Source organism: Argopecten irradians, chromosome 6, assembly GCF_041381155.1.
Source record: "Argopecten irradians isolate NY chromosome 6, Ai_NY, whole genome shotgun sequence".
Classification (NCBI taxonomy): Eukaryota; Metazoa; Mollusca; class Bivalvia; order Pectinida; family Pectinidae; genus Argopecten; species Argopecten irradians.
Window position 1 is genome coordinate 34,391,847 of NC_091139.1, and position 19,647 is coordinate 34,411,493.

At 33.9% G+C, this 19,647-nt stretch overlaps 1 protein-coding gene across 2 annotated transcripts in view; it reads left to right on the forward strand.

The window, feature by feature from the left end:
• Nucleotides 1–19,647, forward strand: part of LOC138325708 (transient receptor potential cation channel subfamily A member 1-like) — a 38,295-nt gene that overhangs the window by 11,957 nt on the left and 6,691 nt on the right. Inside the window, exons 1-22 of one of the 2 annotated variants that reach the window (XM_069271543.1) lie at nucleotides 2,727–3,135; nucleotides 6,980–7,136; nucleotides 7,624–7,799; nucleotides 8,374–8,481; nucleotides 8,704–8,812; nucleotides 9,408–9,505; nucleotides 9,881–9,928; nucleotides 10,215–10,403; nucleotides 10,755–10,955; nucleotides 11,430–11,593; nucleotides 12,135–12,299; nucleotides 12,663–12,777; nucleotides 13,127–13,293; nucleotides 14,453–14,534; nucleotides 14,974–15,033; nucleotides 15,797–15,892; nucleotides 16,314–16,384; nucleotides 16,938–17,106; nucleotides 17,410–17,499; nucleotides 17,781–17,950; nucleotides 18,526–18,655; nucleotides 19,073–19,267. In XM_069271543.1, the coding sequence (XP_069127644.1) occupies nucleotides 2,926–3,135; nucleotides 6,980–7,136; nucleotides 7,624–7,799; nucleotides 8,374–8,481; nucleotides 8,704–8,812; nucleotides 9,408–9,505; nucleotides 9,881–9,928; nucleotides 10,215–10,403; nucleotides 10,755–10,955; nucleotides 11,430–11,593; nucleotides 12,135–12,299; nucleotides 12,663–12,777; nucleotides 13,127–13,293; nucleotides 14,453–14,534; nucleotides 14,974–15,033; nucleotides 15,797–15,892; nucleotides 16,314–16,384; nucleotides 16,938–17,106; nucleotides 17,410–17,499; nucleotides 17,781–17,950; nucleotides 18,526–18,655; nucleotides 19,073–19,267 (2,970 nt within the window). In that variant the 5' untranslated portion in view covers nucleotides 2,727–2,925. Of the gene's footprint in view, nucleotides 1–2,726; nucleotides 3,136–6,979; nucleotides 7,137–7,623; nucleotides 7,800–8,373; nucleotides 8,482–8,703; nucleotides 8,813–9,407; nucleotides 9,506–9,880; nucleotides 9,929–10,214; nucleotides 10,404–10,754; nucleotides 10,956–11,429; nucleotides 11,594–12,134; nucleotides 12,300–12,662; nucleotides 12,778–13,126; nucleotides 13,294–14,452; nucleotides 14,535–14,973; nucleotides 15,034–15,796; nucleotides 15,893–16,313; nucleotides 16,385–16,937; nucleotides 17,107–17,409; nucleotides 17,500–17,780; nucleotides 17,951–18,525; nucleotides 18,656–19,072; nucleotides 19,268–19,647 lie in introns of those variants that run through there. The other variant, XM_069271544.1, reaches the window with a different exon arrangement.

The following is a 19,647-nucleotide window of genomic DNA, read 5'->3' on the forward strand; positions in this document are numbered from 1 at the left end:
ATATTTATTTAAATATACATCAAAAAGCTTCAATAAATTATTATATAATAGCAAATTTGTATTGTAAGGAAAAGTTTTAACTCCTCATGAACCTTTATATTAACAAATGATGCATGGGTATGATATATATGCATTTCAACAATTGAAAGCACAGATGGAACTAATCTTGAATAAAATTTACTTACATTTAAAGTTTCCGACAATATCTTTTTTCATTAACTTATTTTTCTGTAATCGCTGAACAGAACATGATAATAATCCAACTGTTTCATATTGTACATAATCTCCTAAAAACATTTTGATGCAGCATTTTGCAGAATCAAAATTTTTATCTCTACACATAGCAAAATTCCTTGTGCTCCTTACGATGGACAATGACAAACGGATATAATAATATTGAGCAAAGAACTTCTAATACTGAAAAGTGCTCACAAACATAATAGGTACAGGTAAATCAAAACAGAGAACAATGGGAGAGTGGGGGTATAGGGATGGTAAGGTGTGTATTTTCAATCAACCTGTCTTTTTGTTCGAGGTTAAGATGCATGCAGTAAGTCAGTTATTGCATGATTTCTCGTCACCCGGGACTTATTACCCCCTCGCTTCGCTCGGGTGCAATAAATATAAATATAAACTTTATTTATTTTACATCGATTACGAAACAAGCTATACAACTTATGTAAATCACTCTCGATGACCCGGATGTAAGCGCGAGGGATCTTAGTGTGGGAGGAAACCAAAGTGCCCGGAGAAAACCCACGTGATCGGGCTTGTGACCCCTAACCTTTTCACGTCCGTGCCGGGGATCGAACCTCGGCCGGCTAGGTGAAAGGCGGGTGCAATAAATCCCTTACTACTCGAAAGCCATGCAATAACCTATACTTGTTGGTTATTCTTAAAGTACTATTAACAGTTAACAATAATTTATTATGACCGACTTCTCTTATTATATTACAATTTTGTGGCTCCTTGTAGTAGTGAGCCAGTTGGCCATTTTATATTGTTATATCTCTGATATATGCCGCCAAAGACAATATACAGCACACCTCACCTGATCACATATTCACGACGAGTAAATCATTTGTCCCAACCCTTTTATGCCGAGCGCTATTATTCTCTTTATTTCCTCCAATTTGAAGATTACATAAATAGAATAACATACATGTAATACAATATTCAACATGGCTTAATCTGTACAAAGAATAATGTAAGTGATGTGACAACTAGTTGAGTAGATGTACAAACAACTATTTTGTACTATCTATAGTGCAAACCATTTTATAGAAAATAGTGTGCCTTGGCCAGTGGACAGACGCCACAAGGGCGAACGCTCAAATCGATGCCAAAAGATGACAACTGCTTCAGTAAAATACACTTGCATATGTATTTAAGGGTAATTATAGTAACTACAGTAATTAAAATCACTTGCCAACTTTTGTTTTTCTGCTTTTAACCCAAGCAATTTTTGCCTTCTTGTCGCATGACCCATATCAGCCATTTCGGCATACGTGTGGCTTTTGAAACAATTAGCATAACATACCGATAACGAATTAAAGGGTGTGTGAAGTACAACTTTGGAAAGTGGAAAATACTCATAGGAAATGTCACCGGGACAAAATCAACAAAGATATCTTGTTACTACATTGTAGTTACCAAACCGGGTAGTTTTCTACAAAATATTTAAAAGGTTTAAAGTATCTTTGTGAAATACTCTCAAAATATCTTAGTGAGTACGAATCCACTAAAAGTATAATTGAAATAACCACTACAGCTAGCCGAAAACATATTTATGTGAGTGAAAAGGTAATAGTAAAGCATGTAATTATAAAGTTACTATAAGAATTATATTAACAAAATAATCATGTATTTGACCAAAACACATTCGATGTTATCATTTTGATATTCCCAAACTTGTTCCTTTCTTTGAATGCTACATTCAAGAAGCCATCTCAGTTGTATCTTTCTATGAAATGTAAATCTTTTCGTTTGAATGGAAGAGGAAATATGAAAAACGTCAACAACAAAATCCCTCTTTCATGCAATTATATTGTATTTGCCTGTTACGTGATCAATGTCACGCAAAATACTAAGATAAAAAAAGATCAGACCTAAGCCACAGTGAAGCTTTACAACCATCAGATGTGTACACAATTGACTGCAGTAAAACTTTGAAGAATATTTATGAAATCCCATTAAGGTATGAACAGCCGGTGTAATATAGGCCAATCTGGACATTGCAACTTCTATGTGATATCGCGGCGTGTCGTTATCTGAAACATCATGATTTAATAACTTGGCTTTGTAACGAGAGTGAGAAAACTACAGGAGATATAATATGATTGTACCACGGCACGGTGAGAATCTAACAGATGAGCTTCCCGACTTTTAATTACTTACGGAACGGTGTACGTTGTATTCGTATGGATATAATTAACCCGTGGCACTACGTCCCTTGAAGGAATTGAGTCAGGAAGGACACACAATTGCTTCAATTTAAATCGTGTTTTTGTGATTTAGATAAATTACAGATTACGTGGTGAAAAAATAGGACGACGATTTTTTCTGAGAGATAAAGCGACAACTTAGTAAGGGGAATAATTTACAAAAACATTAATGTCATTAATGAACAACTTAATAATCTAATTCATGTTTAAGAACTTTCGAGAAGTTTCCGCGATGTTCTCGATCGATAATTCTGAATGTCTTTAAAATATGGATATGTGACTCGTCAAAAATCAGCTTCCGTTGAATAAGCGTAACACAGATATAACGGGGTTCATTCAGGGAGGAGAAGCTACCTGTGCGGGTCAAAGGTCACGCTATTAAAAGAACCTCTCTCAGCGTGCCTCTGTGTATACATTACAGGTGGAAATTCGTCAATATAACACGGCCCACAGCGGAAGTGTTAAAACCACCATAAAAGAAATGGCAAAAGATAGAACTTCTTTTATCAAATGGATAAGGACTAGAAATAAGAAAAAGAAGAAAAGAACAGACGATGAAGACGAGTCCAGTAGAGGAAATCTATCATTGTTGGATGTAAATAGTCACGGGTTTACAGACGGTGATAGTTATAATGGATCATGTTGGTCTCTTGACAGTGACACATGCGTTAACGCTACTAAATTCATGTGTGTAAGTATTCAGTATAATTCAAAGCTTTTGAAAATATGCACAACGTTACTTTGTCGGTTGCTCGCTGTCAGTTATTTTTTTAATATATTTTAAATATAGGATTTAGGTTATGAAAGGTACGTAATGGCAGAAATTCGACGCAGGGTGGTATCTATTTACATGTACAGTGTATTTATATCTATGACTACGAAACCATTAACAGTATACTACAATATGCAAGGTGTGAATAAAAGTCATGGTCTGTTTATTGCACTCTAAATAAATCCTAATACCTTTTATTTGTGGCGACGCTTTGTTTATAAGATCAGGTTTATGGCATTATCAGACACAGACGATTGTATATACCTATATGTAGATTGTATTGACATTTCTGTCGGCATTCATACAGAAAGCATGAACGTCATTATTTATTCACGTGTATCCAGTAAAATTTCGGATGATTTACTCAAGCAAAACACACTGTAAAGTGATCCACATTCAGGCTTTCCACCAGGCGATAAATTACTCTGGTTATTAATTTTTAGTAATACTTTGATGTTTAAATGTATTTTAAATTTTAATGTAACTCTCGTCGACCCCCGACTGTATCACATTGATTTGAAATCGTGCATGGTAACACTGCAAACGTACATTATAACCCCAAATAATGATAATAATAGACTTTACTTAAACTTGATTACATAGTGAGCTTAGCAGCTCATCTCACACATGGTCAAGATGAATATAAAATATATAAAATATACAATATATACAATGAATAGTAGATGTACATTGTAAAGTTAGCTGAAATAATAGATTGCAGCACTGCAATATTATTGAGTACATTGTAAATATGAAAAAGAACATCGTAACACTGAAATATTACATTGTAACACTGAAATATTGCATTGTTATTTTATGAAATAATACATTGTAATATTCTGAAATAGTACACTGTGACTAACCCTGAAATATTACATTGTAACACTGCAAAATTACATTATAATATTCTGAAATAATACATTTAATATTCTGAAATAGTACGCTGTAATCAATTCTGAAATATTACATCGTAACTCTGCAATATTACATTTAAATACTATGGTAATTGTAATTATGAAATTGTACATCATAACGCTAAAATAGTACATTGTACAGCCAAATTAGTACATTCTAATGCTAAAATAGTACATTGCAATGCTAAAACAGTACTCTGTAACGCTGAAATTTATCTGGCATGAACACATCTACAACCATTATGTACACAGTATAACGAATGATAGGTGCGGAAGATGAAGAAGCACTATATCAACTTAATAAGAGGCCTCTTATCGATAAGACTAGATTCGAGAGATACTCGAGTATATTGGTTTATAACTTTATACCATTACACTACTAGTGCAACACCTCAGCCTAATGTAGATGGGGCACTGAACATGTAGCATTCCCGCCAGATATAACACGAGATGTACATCATTTACTACGTTTTTAAGTTATCTTTGTTAACGTTTATCAGTATTTTGTACAATTTCTTTTAGACATGGCATACATATACATACATACATATACTGTGGCAAATTGCCTGCCAATAAAGGTGCAGTTATTGTATAACTAGTATAAAAGCATGCATGGTACAGCTTACAAAATTGGATTGTTCAAGGGCTGAATAGAATTTAGCCGGACGGTATTGAAGTGTCAAAAGAGTTCATTGGGAAGACTGGTTCTTTTGACAGATGTGAGTTTTGTTTGATTTGATTTGTTTTTCATTGTCGTTGATTAAATGAAACAGTTTAAGATTTATCTCTTATTGTTTAAAAAGCTAGATAAGAATGACAAATGTGTGTTTCATTTTGATGACGTAAGACACGTACCTGTAAATAAAACTATGTACCTTTCTGTAGACACAAAATAATAAAAGTAATGATACATTCTTTTCGGAACCCATATCTCATGAATTTAGATATGGTGTTACATTGTAGCGCATATCTCACACATTAGCCGCAGGTAATTCTGAATAAAGGATATCAGTCAAAAGGAGGTACGTGATAGAAGGCAAATTAAACTAGAAATATTTGCAAGCAAAAATTAGAATTTTTGAAATAGTTTGTATAGGGCTTAACCGCACAATTGTGTGTTGCTGTAGAGGGTAAAATTGTTAAATGTTTTGAAAAAAATATACTGTACACATAAACTTCATTATCCCGAACTTCGGCAAACCTGTAAATCTTCGTTTCAAAGTCTTGGTGGTCAAACTTCGACGTAAGAATTTTAGTAATCTGGTTTCGAGATAACAAGGTCCACAACTCAATATGACACAACAGTGAGATAAAACGTCGTAATTAAAAGAAATCTCTTTGAAAACCAATTACCCGGAAATTTAGTTCACATCTGGTTGATTTAAGTAATGTATTAATTTGAAAAATCGAAATATTTGCTTTTAATTCCAAAATTATTGCGTTCCTAGCGTAAAATAAATAGAACATATTAATACTGTTTGGATAAACTATATATTTAATTAATTTAAAAGATTGAGTCTATGGTTTACTGGTATGACTAGACTTTATTTGAGTACAGAAAAAAAAATCTAGCATAAAATGCAATCAGGACTTTGATGATCTAGCTGGAGAGGGATGATAAAGGCATTGTCTAATTGGAGATAGAATATTACCTCATTGTTTGCTGTTCTATTGTGGCATCCACTGTAAACTGTCATAGATGAGAAGTGTAATGGAAAAGCAATATGGACCGGAAGGATTGTCAACAAAACGTGTCGTTCTAATAGAGATGTTTTAGCCACAAAATGGGATAGAGCTTCCCCTGAGTTTACACAGAGATCTGAGATAATATATCATGTTTTATCTAAAACGTTATAATAACATTGTTTTTGTGTGCTGGATACTTCTGTCTTTAATGGTTTTGTCCACAATCACCCGTAAGCTTTTTAGAACTATATTCCCTAGCGATCCAATGCAATAAAGACTTAGTCTGGTTACGTTATATCAAAGTATTACTTGTATTAGTCATATCCTAACAGGTAATATAATTAATATCTTTACAAAGGTGGGCTGTCACGTAAAATCATACAACGGAAATCGGAATATCTTTTATTCTTTTATTTTATCTGATGCACCATCAATTGTAGTTTTACCAATGTTTTCTCCACAACTATGACCCAAGCTTCATGTCAAAATATGGAAGGACTGACATCAAAAGCTTAAAGTTGCTTTAAGTGTTTCGAGCTACTACATGGGGATGTATTTAAGGCAATTATCTAAGACATTTTTGATAAGCACTGCACCGATTGATTTTCCGGTGAACATATTGATTTATTCTTACTAACATTTGTACAATGGTTGTCGGCTAGTACCACGAGACAGTTTCGGGACGCCAGGATCAGTCATTGTATATCTTCCCGAGGTACCACGAGGTTCTTTGTTGTAACACATTTATACATTAAAGAAGTATCATCAGCTAATGAGCATCATGGTCACATATCGAAGTATTTGCAATTGAATTAAAGTACATGTATTACTAAACAAATTGATAAAGTGAGTCATCTTTTTTCTTAAAAATAAAAACATGTAGTAGCCACAATATTAAATATTTTGTTTTACAAAAACAAGTTTGAAACTAGAAGCTAATACAATCATACTAAACGCAAAAGTCTGCTTTATTAATCTAATTTTGCTGAAATAGAAAGTAAGTAGTTATTTGAAGAGGGCAGACAAAAGAAAGTGAAAGAAAATGATACATTTGCACAAAACATTCTGCTTTAGGGCATTCATAAGTACGCAAGTACTGTGGTGTTGCATTTGTATCGTACCGGTATGTACGCTGTATGGTAACGACTGTGTTTATGTTACAGTTTGCTGCCAAAGGGAACTTGTCAGAAGTCCAAAGACTGTACAAGATAGACAAGAGTCGGATCTACATACAGGACTCTCGTGGCTTCTCAGCTCTACACCATGCTGCTGCCAACGGCCATCGTGATGTCGTTGAGTTCATCGTGACAGCTGGGGCTGGTAAGCCGCCATGTCAATTCAAAAGACAGTATAAACTTCGGTAACCTTCAGCACTTTCCGTTAAAGAGGAAATACTGGTTACGGAAAGTGCCGAAGGATCCCTATTGCATGAACGTAATTTCGATACATTTATGGCGAATCGTTGTTCATTAGCATTATATATTATTACTTTTCAACTTGAAGAATACTGATGAATTATGATGACATTGATTTTAACATCTAATCGATTTTGTAGAGGTTGTCCAATCATGAAAAATTAGCGCATTCTGAATAATTGCGAGATAGTTTACAAAAAACTATTGCAAAAGTATTCTAGAGCAATTTGTTCTGGTACGAAAAACTTTAGAATAAGATTACCGCTAACAGATCATACTTATGCACTTGTATATAATCGAAAGTTTTTTTACACAGTTAACATTATATCGTATGGTTCTGTTTCCTACAATGTCTGGTATTCAAATATGCGGACGTGAATACTTTTCTTCAGATATAAATTTACAAAACAAGAATGGGGACACGTCTCTCCATGTGGCCGTGGATGGTGACCACACAGATGTCCTCAACTGCCTACTCAAACACTCCGCCGATACAACCATCATCAACGAGGTGTTCATGGCGCCCATACATCTGGCGGTGGACGGGGCCAAAATAAAGGCATTGGAGGTTTGTGGTTCAATCATATGAAAACGATTCCTTAGCGACTACACCATGTTCAAAAATGATTTTAGCTGGAATGATTTGTTGTCAGAGTAGACTTAGTTATTACCTTTCGCTACAGAAGGATGAAAACAATAGGTTAGATTATACAAGGATTCATCTTTTATTATCAAATCAATTGCAAGACAATACTTGATGGCAGGTTGTATAATATGGAACGTCATAGCTGTCTCGTATGGTTCAAATGTAATATATAAATTTGTTTTTTTTTATATTATATTATAGTATAATCTTCTGCTGTTTAAGGACACTTTTATGTATCATTTTATAAACTATTAACGAATTTGGCAAAATTATCTCAATATGAAATATTTCATAATTGATATAATTATTTTTAATTTAGATTTGAACCTGAAAACAAAATATCTCAATGTGTATTATTTTTAATTAATTAATAAAATTACTTTTAAAAATACCAACACTATAAACAGAAATAAAGACACATTGGTTACATGTTCTTGTATTGTTCGGGATTAAATATATATGAAAACGAAATGAAATATGGGATTTATATTTTCAGACCTTGCTGAAATTTTCCGCAGCTGACATTATTTTGCCTGGAGAAAGTGGTTTTACTCCTCTTCACTATTGTGCGTATAAGGACAGTGATGAATGTGCTAAGCTGTTGGTAAGTATTCAGTTTTCCAGAATAAGAAATATGGAAATTACAAATGGTTTGATTTGCCTCCCTCCTTTATTTTAAAACCTGACCCAATTTTGACCTTGACTAATATGACAGTGATCTTTATAAATGTCTGATTCTTCTTAGATTGATTATTCATGTATTTCCTTTATAATGATGGTTTTTTTTAATATAAACATTATATACCTGTAATTTTTTAATCTGCAGTTGCAGTACGGCGCCCGACCATGCGTCACTTGTTCATATGGATTTTACCCGATTCACATAGCTGCTAAATCGGCTGCAGCAAAGACCCTGGAGGTGTTAATCAAACATGGTCTGTAAATCATTTCTATTTCTATTATATTCTATTTTATCATTTAAAATCTATTTTATTTAAAACGAGGTTTGATGCACATTAGATCGAACGTTATGAAAAGGATTTAGTTGTAACGTTTTGATATAAGTCAACCGTTAGAATATAATAAAATTCGGATAAAACAACTGAAAACAACAAAATCAGAATATACATGATCATTTTTTTCCAGTAAGAAATATATAATACATTCAAACCTTTCTATAAAGATCACTTACTGGACAAAATAAAAACGGTCTTCATAGCCAGGTGGTCTTTATAACCAGGAAGATAAAATTGACCGTTTGGGACCCTGAGATACTGTTCTTTTCAATGGTCTTTATACAGAGGTGGTCGTTTTCAGGAAAGATTTGAATGTATCTTAAACATAATATCGTCAGAATAATTGTATAGCAGATATATACAGGAAAGAAACCTTCGTATGGTTTTGTTATATAAACGCACTTAATCTGTGACCATTCATTTTATCGTTTAAGTCTATATACTCACTGTCACGTCCCCATGATAAACAAGTGATTGATTTATTTAGTAATTGACATTCGTTATAAAATTTCAGTGGAGAACTTGGGGTACACAAGAGAACAAGTGTTATCTTTCACCGACAAGGCAAACAACATGCCCCTCCATGCCGCAGTCAACGGCGGTGACATTAAGGTACATGTACTACCTTAAAGCTAATTATTCATTTTACCATGTTGTTCAGCATATGTTACATGCAGTCAAGGTCAATATTAAAACTTCAAAAGAATAATAAATTAAGCAAAATACAAACATTTGGAAATAATTGCATGTCTGGAAAGCTGTATCAAGATATTCATTCTATACACACCAATCTCTGTGTTTTCTCGTTTAAAATATATGAGTTTCAGTAAAGTTTCAATAAGCCTCATATATCAGTAAATTCGTTTCGGTATCGCAAAAAGAATATTTGCTCACAAAACATCTGTTATTCATTTACATGTAATTGAGATGCTAATAATTGTTCGTTTTGATTTCCGTACTTAATATTTTCTTCATAATAATTTTCAGGCAGTTAGAGTGTGTATAGTTGCAGGGGCTGCCGTCGATGCACAGCAGGTAAACAGGCAACATTAAAACGCTTCAGAAATTGACTTTTCAAAAATCCAAAAGCATAATATTATATCTATTAAAGCAAGTGTTTTTTTGTTTAATCGATAAGATTCATGTGCAGTGGGATATAACATAATAATGACACAAATATAACTACATATTATGTATATCCAATTCATTATCAATTTGGCTTCATCAATAAATCCGATTGATTTTCAACTGAAGGTATTTTTTTTTAAATATATTATGTTTTCTTCAAAATGATATATCTAAAATATTTTTTCACCTATAGGAGGATAAGTCGACGCCAGTACATTTTGCCTGTGCCCAGGGTAGCGTTGAGTTGATAAAGATAATGCAGGAACTACAGCCAGAGCGTTTCTCTAAAGCATTAAGGAGTTGTGATGTACTGAAGATGACGCCCTTACACAGAGCGGCACTCTTTAACCACGTCAATGTTGTAGAGTATCTTTTGCAGCAGGTGTGTAAGGGTCTGTAGATAGTACAAAAGTAATTATATGTCCCGACATATTACCACAAGCCCTCCACCTCTGGGTCGCCTCCTGGGCTTTCCTCCTCCAACAAACCTGACACGTCCTTAAATGACCCTGGCTGTCAATAGGACGTTAAACTAATAAAACCAAAGTTTTCATTGGCATAAACGCTATTTTGTTATATGTTTTCCATTAACTTTAACTTTAATTTAAAAATGGACAATATGAAAAATAAACAAAATCCACCAAAAAAACACTATCTTAATCGCACGGCGTTATCTAAACGATGTTATATAGATATACACTAGATTTTAAAATTTGGTATTATATATTTCCAGGGAGCTGATATAGATGCCCAGGATTCACAAGATAGGACGCCACTATTGATTGCGGCGTCAAAGGGATGCTGGAGGACTGTTCAATGTCTAATTGTTAACAACGTCAGTATCTCAAAAACTGATCGGGAGAACAGAAACTTCCTTCACTTAGCAATTAAGTTTGGTGGACGTCTCAATGAGTTCGGGGCAGGATTACTAAAGGTAAGTGTAACGTTACTCTTTCCCCTTTATTTAACCAATAGTTGGTAAGGCGGCTGTATTTAATACATCAGGGGGTTGTTTCTCGTCTGGAGCATCTGTATTCATTGATTATCCGTTGTGCAAAAAAAAAAAAAAAAAAAAAAAAAAAAACCAAACAAACAATCCTTTATATTACCATAAAATTATTCGATATTGATTGTGGTTTTTTGGTTTTGTTTATAAGTCTGAAATTTTAATGTTTTTGTCATGATTGTTATTTTTTGGAGATGCATACATATACATACATATACTTAAAAAGAAATTTGTGTATAACGTTGTTGAAATTCTCATTTGAGATGAAGGGACTGATTGATTTATTGAATGATTGATTGCTTGAATGATTGTTCGGGCTTAACGTCCTTGTTCCGGTTATAACCGTACCTAGGACATGAAGGTTTACTATTTCGTTATTGTTTTGACGTTGACCTATTTTAGGATGTGAAGAACCTCCTGAATGAGAAGGATGACTATGGTTGTACTCCTCTCCATTACGCATCCAGAGAAGGTCATCTAGTGGCTATAGACGATCTCATCAGCCTCGGAGCCCACATTAACCCCAAAAATAACAACAAACAGTCACCTCTACATTTCGCTGCAAGGTTAGCAAGCAATCACAGCAATTCTTCATTGTATATATAAGGATATGGCATATTTCATTGTCAAAATTCAATGGTACATGCATATTACTCCCATTCAAATTTATTTTAAAAACAAATCGTCGCTGAGCATAGCCTTAAGTTTTGTAAATTAATGGTTTTGGAAAACAACTTATACATGTATATCGGTGAAATATATGTCTGTAGGAATATATATCGATGAATTATATCAATATTTGATGCTTTACTTAATATTCTTTTCGGTCAATACAAAAGCATACGACCACCTTTGTGTAGGATTGATATAATTACCATTCCGTGAAAGAACTGTGTTGACATTCCATATTGCTTATTATTCAATCATGGACACACATATTAAGAAATCAACAGAACAGTCTTTTAATGCATTACTGCAATAGAATGCCTCATTCTAAGCATTGACTTTTGGTACGATATGTTTATAACCTGATGCCACTTCACCTATCGCTATTAAACATTACATTATTTATGGTCTATTTAATATCTCCCCTTTGTGGCCCGCTAGGTACGGTCGATACAACACTTGTAAAAGACTGCTGGACAGTCCTCAAGGAGCCAACATAATTAATGAGACAGATGGTGAAGGGTTATCGGCCCTTAATTTAGCGTCCTTGAATGGCCACACCAAGATAATTCACCTGTTAATGGAGAAAGGAGCTTACGTAACCAGGTCAGATATTAGAACGCTGCCTAAGTACCTGTGAATATATATGAATGTATAATTCCAATTGTAATACTTATTCTCAAACAAAGCATTTGATATCAGCATTGCCATGCTTCTTATTGCTTTGAAAAATCGTAAAAGACATTTAGTAATGTTGTTTGGCCTTAATAAGATAATTGCTTCTTGGTTATATAAATCATAGCACAAAACCACTGAAATTTCCAAAATGTCTTAAAATGATTGAATTTTGTACCGAGAAATTTTTATTTTAAAGATACAAGAAAATAAGATTTATCAGATCTTGAGTTTTATGGATGCGTGTATTGCCGAATGACTCTCAGTAAACATACTGTTTATTATATTATATAGAGACCATGAAGGGAACTCTCCGCTCCATATGGCAGCGTCTAATGGTTACACAAAGACGATTAAGATACTTCTTGGTGTACACTCCAATCTTCTGGACCAAACCAACCAACGCGGGGTAAATCCACTGAACCATTTAATTAAACACTAATAAACTGAACCATTCAACAAAACGTAATACAACTTTTGTTGTTAAATTTACTATCATTTCTCAAATAATCCCGTGAAGGCACTGCGGAAAGATATTGCAACACAAATATCCCTCATTTATGCAACGAGTGTAACAGTATTTTGATATGGGAATCAATCATTATAAGGACGAATTGATTTCATCTTTTCGTTGCATATTCGACGAATTGATTTCAAATTATGCTCATGAAGGTTATTTTCTAGTGAAAATCTTTTTGTGTGATCAAATTAGTGTCATGGTTTGCAGACTGACAATATCAAATTAATTTTGACTTCAGGAAACAGCACTTCATGTTGCTGCTAAGGAAGGGAAAACGTCGTCAGTTGATTTACTGTTAACGTTAGGGGCAAAAATGACGTGCGATAATGAAAACAAAACGTTCTTCGGGATAGCGATGGAGGCTCAGGATACTGACGTAGCTCTGACAATAGTCCGACACGAACGGTTGGTATATGGTTTAATATATCAAAACATTAAAAACAAAAAATAAATAAATAAAGATATTACTTCTCATTTGCATTTTGATATAAATTCTGTTGCTGCCAAACTATTCACATTAGATATTACAACTTGACTAGTTTTAGACAAAAAAACCCACCTTATAACAGTAAAGTGAACAAGTTATACAAGCCTCTATTTCTGTTGTCTTTGATTTAATTGATCAAACAAAACTGTTTATTTACTTGCTCTCGAATTATCGATATTAAGTTTAGATAATCGCTTTAAATATCAAAGAAACATAATTTAACAAAGCATGACAATTTATTGACTCGTGCCCTATCCGGGCCTCTAACTCACGATCTATGGCACCCAATCGCCGAGCCAAACATAGTTACGCTTCTGCCACTGCGCCACATCAACGTCCCCACGTCAAAGGGGACGTGGATACGTCCAAGGGGACGTTGCTTTGGCGCAGTGGTAGAAGGCGCAGATATGTTTGGCTAGGCGAGTGGGTGCTTTGTTTAATTGTGTTTCTTTGATATTTGATAATCGCTTTATTAATACATTTCTGTTTTATTGCTTTCAAAATGTTCTTCACCTTCAGATTAATATATATATATATTTCTACCACAATAGGCGCTGTTATTCAACTCTCAGGGTATCAAAAAAAACGATGCAGCTGTTGATTAGCAATTTGTTTATACCATACTTGGTATAAACTCTGTACGCATTCTGATTGGCTGGCACGATGAACTTTGACCGAACTACGTCTTTTTCAGTGTCGTACAACCTTTTGTCAACGTCATCAATAATCGAGTGACGTCATGCTATGCTGTGATATCGCCGCTTGACACCAAAACTGCTGTTGGATTGCGTACTTATCCTCGTCGAATTTTTATCTGCTAAAATCGGATATTATTGTGGTAGAAACAGGTCACACGACTCGTGGTTGTTGGATATGGAATTTATTCCACACTCGTAAGTTATTTTTTAAAAGTTACAAAAGACACTCGCTAAAGCTCGTGTCTTTTGTAACTTTTAAAAAATAACTCACTCGTGTGGAATAAATTCCATATCCAACAACCACTCGTTGTGTAACCTCTATACATATCATTGTGACCATTATTAAAACATTTTTTTAAAATTAAATATTCCATTACAGATGGCGTGAAGCAATGTCTTTGTGTACAGGGTCTACCTGTCCAATGTATGGACTCGTCCAGTATCTTCCCGACGTCTGTATGGTACGTTCTCGTGTTGCTGTAAAATGTTTAACCGTGTTCGACATACATATATTTCCTTGATCGTTTAGAAAGTATCCAGGGACCTGTGAGTTTAATATGAGACGCACCAAAACCATGGATATTTCAAAATGCATGTTTTAGATTTATAAAATGTTCCTATATGTTTGATGACTTACACAGCAATAAGCATGGTGGTATTTCATGAACAATGTTCGATGCAGTTATTTCCCAAAATCATGTTAAATGTTTCATTGTGTTTATACTTTCATGTAATGTTAAACCATATAATATGAATACACTCACTCTGTAATATACAAATGTATTTCAATAAGGCGGTGTGTAGAGGCAGATTTGGTAATTGTTTATGTAATATAGACCTAATTTATGCTAATGAAGTTCTTAATTATGGATAAATAATATCACATTTTACCTCGTACAGGTTGTTCTGGACAATTGTCTTATACGGTCAAATGAAGACGAAGCAAAGAATAGCTTTTATGTAAGTAGATACGTACATGAGCTGAGCTGTTGCAAATATAGGAATTGTTTGTCGAAAAATTCTGAGTGTCAAGTACCACCCTCTTTATAAATGTTAGTAAGTCCATATCTCATCCCAAATTGGTCATTGAGAATATCACAAAGGTAGCATATGAGACTTTAAATTATTGTGTCGATACAACTCTTATCTGAAACACTCGTAATAAGACACTTGGTATATATCATTTCAATAGAATGTGTTTACATTTATGTTAGAAAAGTCTGTGTCAACACAACGAACGTATATGGCAGAGATAAGACAAGAAACTGTTTGTGCAACTAAGCATATAACAGATCAATGTTAGGGATATTTTTGATGTTAGCTTGATTTAAACAAATGTGAAACACTATTTTCAAAGACATAATATGCACAAAACTCTAAATATATAAATCAATTAAGACCAGAGAAGTAACACTGATACTCAAATTTAATACCGATAAGATTTTAAAATGTGTTAGATAGTCAATACATCAACAGTGTAAATATGAATATGCCTTAATCATTCTCATCTTTATGATAGGTTTACTTGTTTCAACTTCATTTGACGTAGGTATCAAATTTAAATGTACATAAAATGAAATGTTCACAGTAGACAAAACGGCACCATATCTTACAATGACATCATATACAATCGCCTTAATTCTAATGCTTGATAAACCGTATAGATGTTATTAAGGCTCTTTTGTTGTACCATGATAACATATTGTTTACTTTTACCTAACAGGTAGAGTACGACTTCTCCTATCTACAAGCACCGATCAGCTACGTAAAGAAAATGGCCAAGGAAGAGAAGGAAGTCCCTCCGCTCTTTTCGTTAAATGTAACTGATTTTATTAACACACATGCGCTAATTACATTTTCTTTTATCATATATGATACAATGAATAAGTTTACCATAAAAAGACATGGATTAATTAATGAACATTTACTGCAAATACTAGAGGATGCAATGCAGTCTGCATAATGTTTGATTCAAGCGCTATTTCGGATGACATAAAACGTTCAACAAATTAATTAAAACCTTCATTAAATCAATGAAACATTCAAATTATGAACTTTTTTTTCTGAATCCTTACATGTTTTTTTTTTTTTTTTTTTTTTTGCATTAAATCGAACTGACCTCAAGATAAAAATAAAATGTGAAACGTAAAAACGTTAAATGCTTTTCTTCAGCACTATTCACTTGATTTTGGCACTATTCACCTTTGCGCAATATATTCTATACAATTAACTTTTTGTAGGCTATGGTGAAATTTGGACGTGTTCAGTGTCTATCCCACCCTCTGTGTAAGGCCTTCCTAAGCATGAAATGGTACGTACTGGTGTCCTGTATTGTCGTAATATATTCTCATTTCTCGTCAACATGATGCACTTTTGTTCATGCTAACAGTGGGATATGCGGGTTTTATTTCCTTCAAAAGAATCTTGCCCGCCGACTGCATCAAACGTCAGTTTGATTAGATACTGTTCCAGAATATCATTTTTGTTGTGTTGTCGAAATAATCAATTATTGTTATTCAGTAGTATGTTGTATGGTGTTAAGTACCACAACAGAAACAGGATATACAGTTTACATAGGACGATTGTATGTTTTGCGAAGTGAATTTTAGCTTTATGCTGTTGTAATATCATCTCTTTGTTTGGTGGTTTAGCTATAAATTGTAATTTCCTCTGACGGGAGAGAGTACGATCTATATCTACAGAGTAACGTATTGGTGTTGTATTTGATATACAGTACCTCGAGTTTAATCATAAATATTCCACATACCATTTGTTTCTTCGCAATGATAAATACAGTTTAACATCCTCATCTTCTTTCTCGTTTGTCATCATGCAGTGTGTTTAATTATATTTTCCTTTTACAGGAGAGCGTATGGTCTATGGTTCCACAGTACAAACATGGTCTTATATCTGATATATCTCGGACTACTGACCATGTTGGCTACCACCACAACCCTCTGGTATCCCTCAAATGATTCCAGCCTAAACAGTACTAATGTCAGCATAACCGATCAAAACTCTCATCCTATAGAGGTACCACCGACAATATTCTTTTGTATTTTTTTTCATTACATTTTGTCGTCAAAATAATAGCTTAAGAAGACATTTCAATTAAAAGGTGTTCCATATACTATATAGTAATTGACTAGTTCAAAGTAACATTAATGTCGTCATCAAATTTATCCAGAATGTTGTATTTCCTTTTTTGACCCTCTGAAGTATATTGTGAAACGTTGAAAATCATATTATCATTAACATTCATAGCCAAAACTGTATAGTGGTTATGACGATCATTATTTAAATATGTAATATTTATTTTCTGTTTTCAACATGCAGATCCATGCCGCAAAGAAAATGTGTATATACATAGTGGTAGTATTCACGGGTATCAACATATTGAAGGAGATGGCCCAGATGTATCAACAGGTAATTACAATCTTATACATAAAATCCAATAATCGATATAACAAATATATCACAAATAGCAATATTTGTTTCCATGCCTATTTATATGGACTTTTTTTCCGTAGCTCTAGACTTCTGATCTTTAGTGTCATTTTTTCAAACATCTCACACTGATTATTAAGAGGCGGGATTATAGTATGAGCGATGGCTGTCTCGTCACTTTTCTCTTTTAAGTTTGGAGGCTTGGCGTACACATGTCTAACAGATAATTTTAGTGTATTTTTGTTTTTTATCCTTTGTAGAGGATGAAGTACTTTACAGACATAGGTAACGCCCTAGAGTGGGTGTTGTACATTACTACTGCTATCTTCGTCATACCCATGGTAACCGGAAATACGTATAAGTTTCAAGTCGAGGCTGGTGCAATCGCGGTGTTCCTGGCATGGTTCAACTGCCTGCTTTTCCTTCAAAGGTAAAAAAGATTAGTAATACTTTATACCACTATATTTTTGCTAGATACAATATGCCGCGTTTCGCGATTAAATTGAGAAAACATATCTATGAATGAACAATTGTAAGCAAAAGCTATCGATAGCGAATGTATGCATTTGCGAATATGTTGCAATAACACAGACGAATTAAAGTATTAGCGAAGTGTTTTACATCGATGAGAAAGACAACGATCACAATGATTGAGTATAAAATGATGAACTTAATAAATGGATAAGTTTTGTACATATTTCCCTGGAAAGCCGTACTGCAAACATTGTCAACAAGATAGGAATTTATCAAATATGTTTGTTGTACAAAACACTTTAAAAGAGCATATATAAATCGAAATCTGGTTTCTGTATTTTTATGAGATATTCGTTACATTTTAAACGCCAACGGTCGACCTTGTAATTGGTCTCATTTTAATGTCCGATATAACCAATATTGACCGTGAATGAGTATTCATGATTTTTCTTTTATGAAGATTTGTATCATAAGAAAACACATTTTAGCGAAGCTTTACTATTCTGTTTAATAGTAGTTTATCTTAAACAGGTTTGACGTATTCGGGATATACGTGGTAATGTTCCTGGAGATCCTGTCTACTCTGATACAAGCACTCAGTGTCTTTTCCTTGCTCATCGTTGCCTTCGGATTTGCATTTTTCCTTCTGATGAGATCAGAGGTAAAGTGATTTCCATAATATGGCTAACTAAACTAGAATTTGAAAAAAATAACTTTAGGTTAGCTGCAAAGTACCTTACTAAGATCGACTACACAAGTTGTAATTCTTACTTACACTTACATGTATGTATTGTTACACATGCACTCCTTATAAATTACCTAGTAAGCTCTTTAAATGTCAAATACCTCTAATATCGTTTGCGAGAAACACATAGAGATATAGGTTTTAACAACCGTTGAATGTTAATTGATCATAGATCGTGATGACGAAAATGAATTCAATTTAATTATCAGAAAGTTTCGGAATAGGTAATCTGCGAAAGTAAAGTAAAAAGGTGTTGCATTTCAAAAAGTAATATCGCTAATTTTTTCTATAACTTTATCAGAGTAAATAAATAGTATTGTCTTTACTTACTAGGCCTCGCATGCGTACTCTAACCCCGGGATGGCGATCCTGCGGTCTGGGATGATGATGTTAGAGTTAGACTACATGACATCCTTTAATGATCCCCTGACGGACGGGGACGACACCACCTTGGGGTTCGGAGGTCTCACCATCTTTTTCCTCGTAATGTTCGTCCTCCTCATGCCCATCCTCCTCATCAACCTCTTGGTGAGTAAAAAAAAATTACATTGAAATATTTAGATTGATTTACGTTAGATATGTTGTATTAGTTATATTATGAATATTTCAAGAGCTCTGGTATTTATCAACTATGCAAATGGATATACATGTAGAGGTAAGGGCCATACAGAAATAAGAGGCAGTAGTGCTGTATTTTACCTCATCAAGGGAGATAACCGCGACTTCCTTACAGTTAAGAATATACATTGCATTAGATGCGATCCACTATAGCGCGTTAAATGTCTAAACTCTCCATTAATGTTTTAGCCATTTCATAATTTTTTGAAAATGGAATCTAAAGTATCAGTCTGACCAAGGTCCCAGGAAGAGTCTATAGAAACATCTAATAAGATTTTATTGTTTGTTTC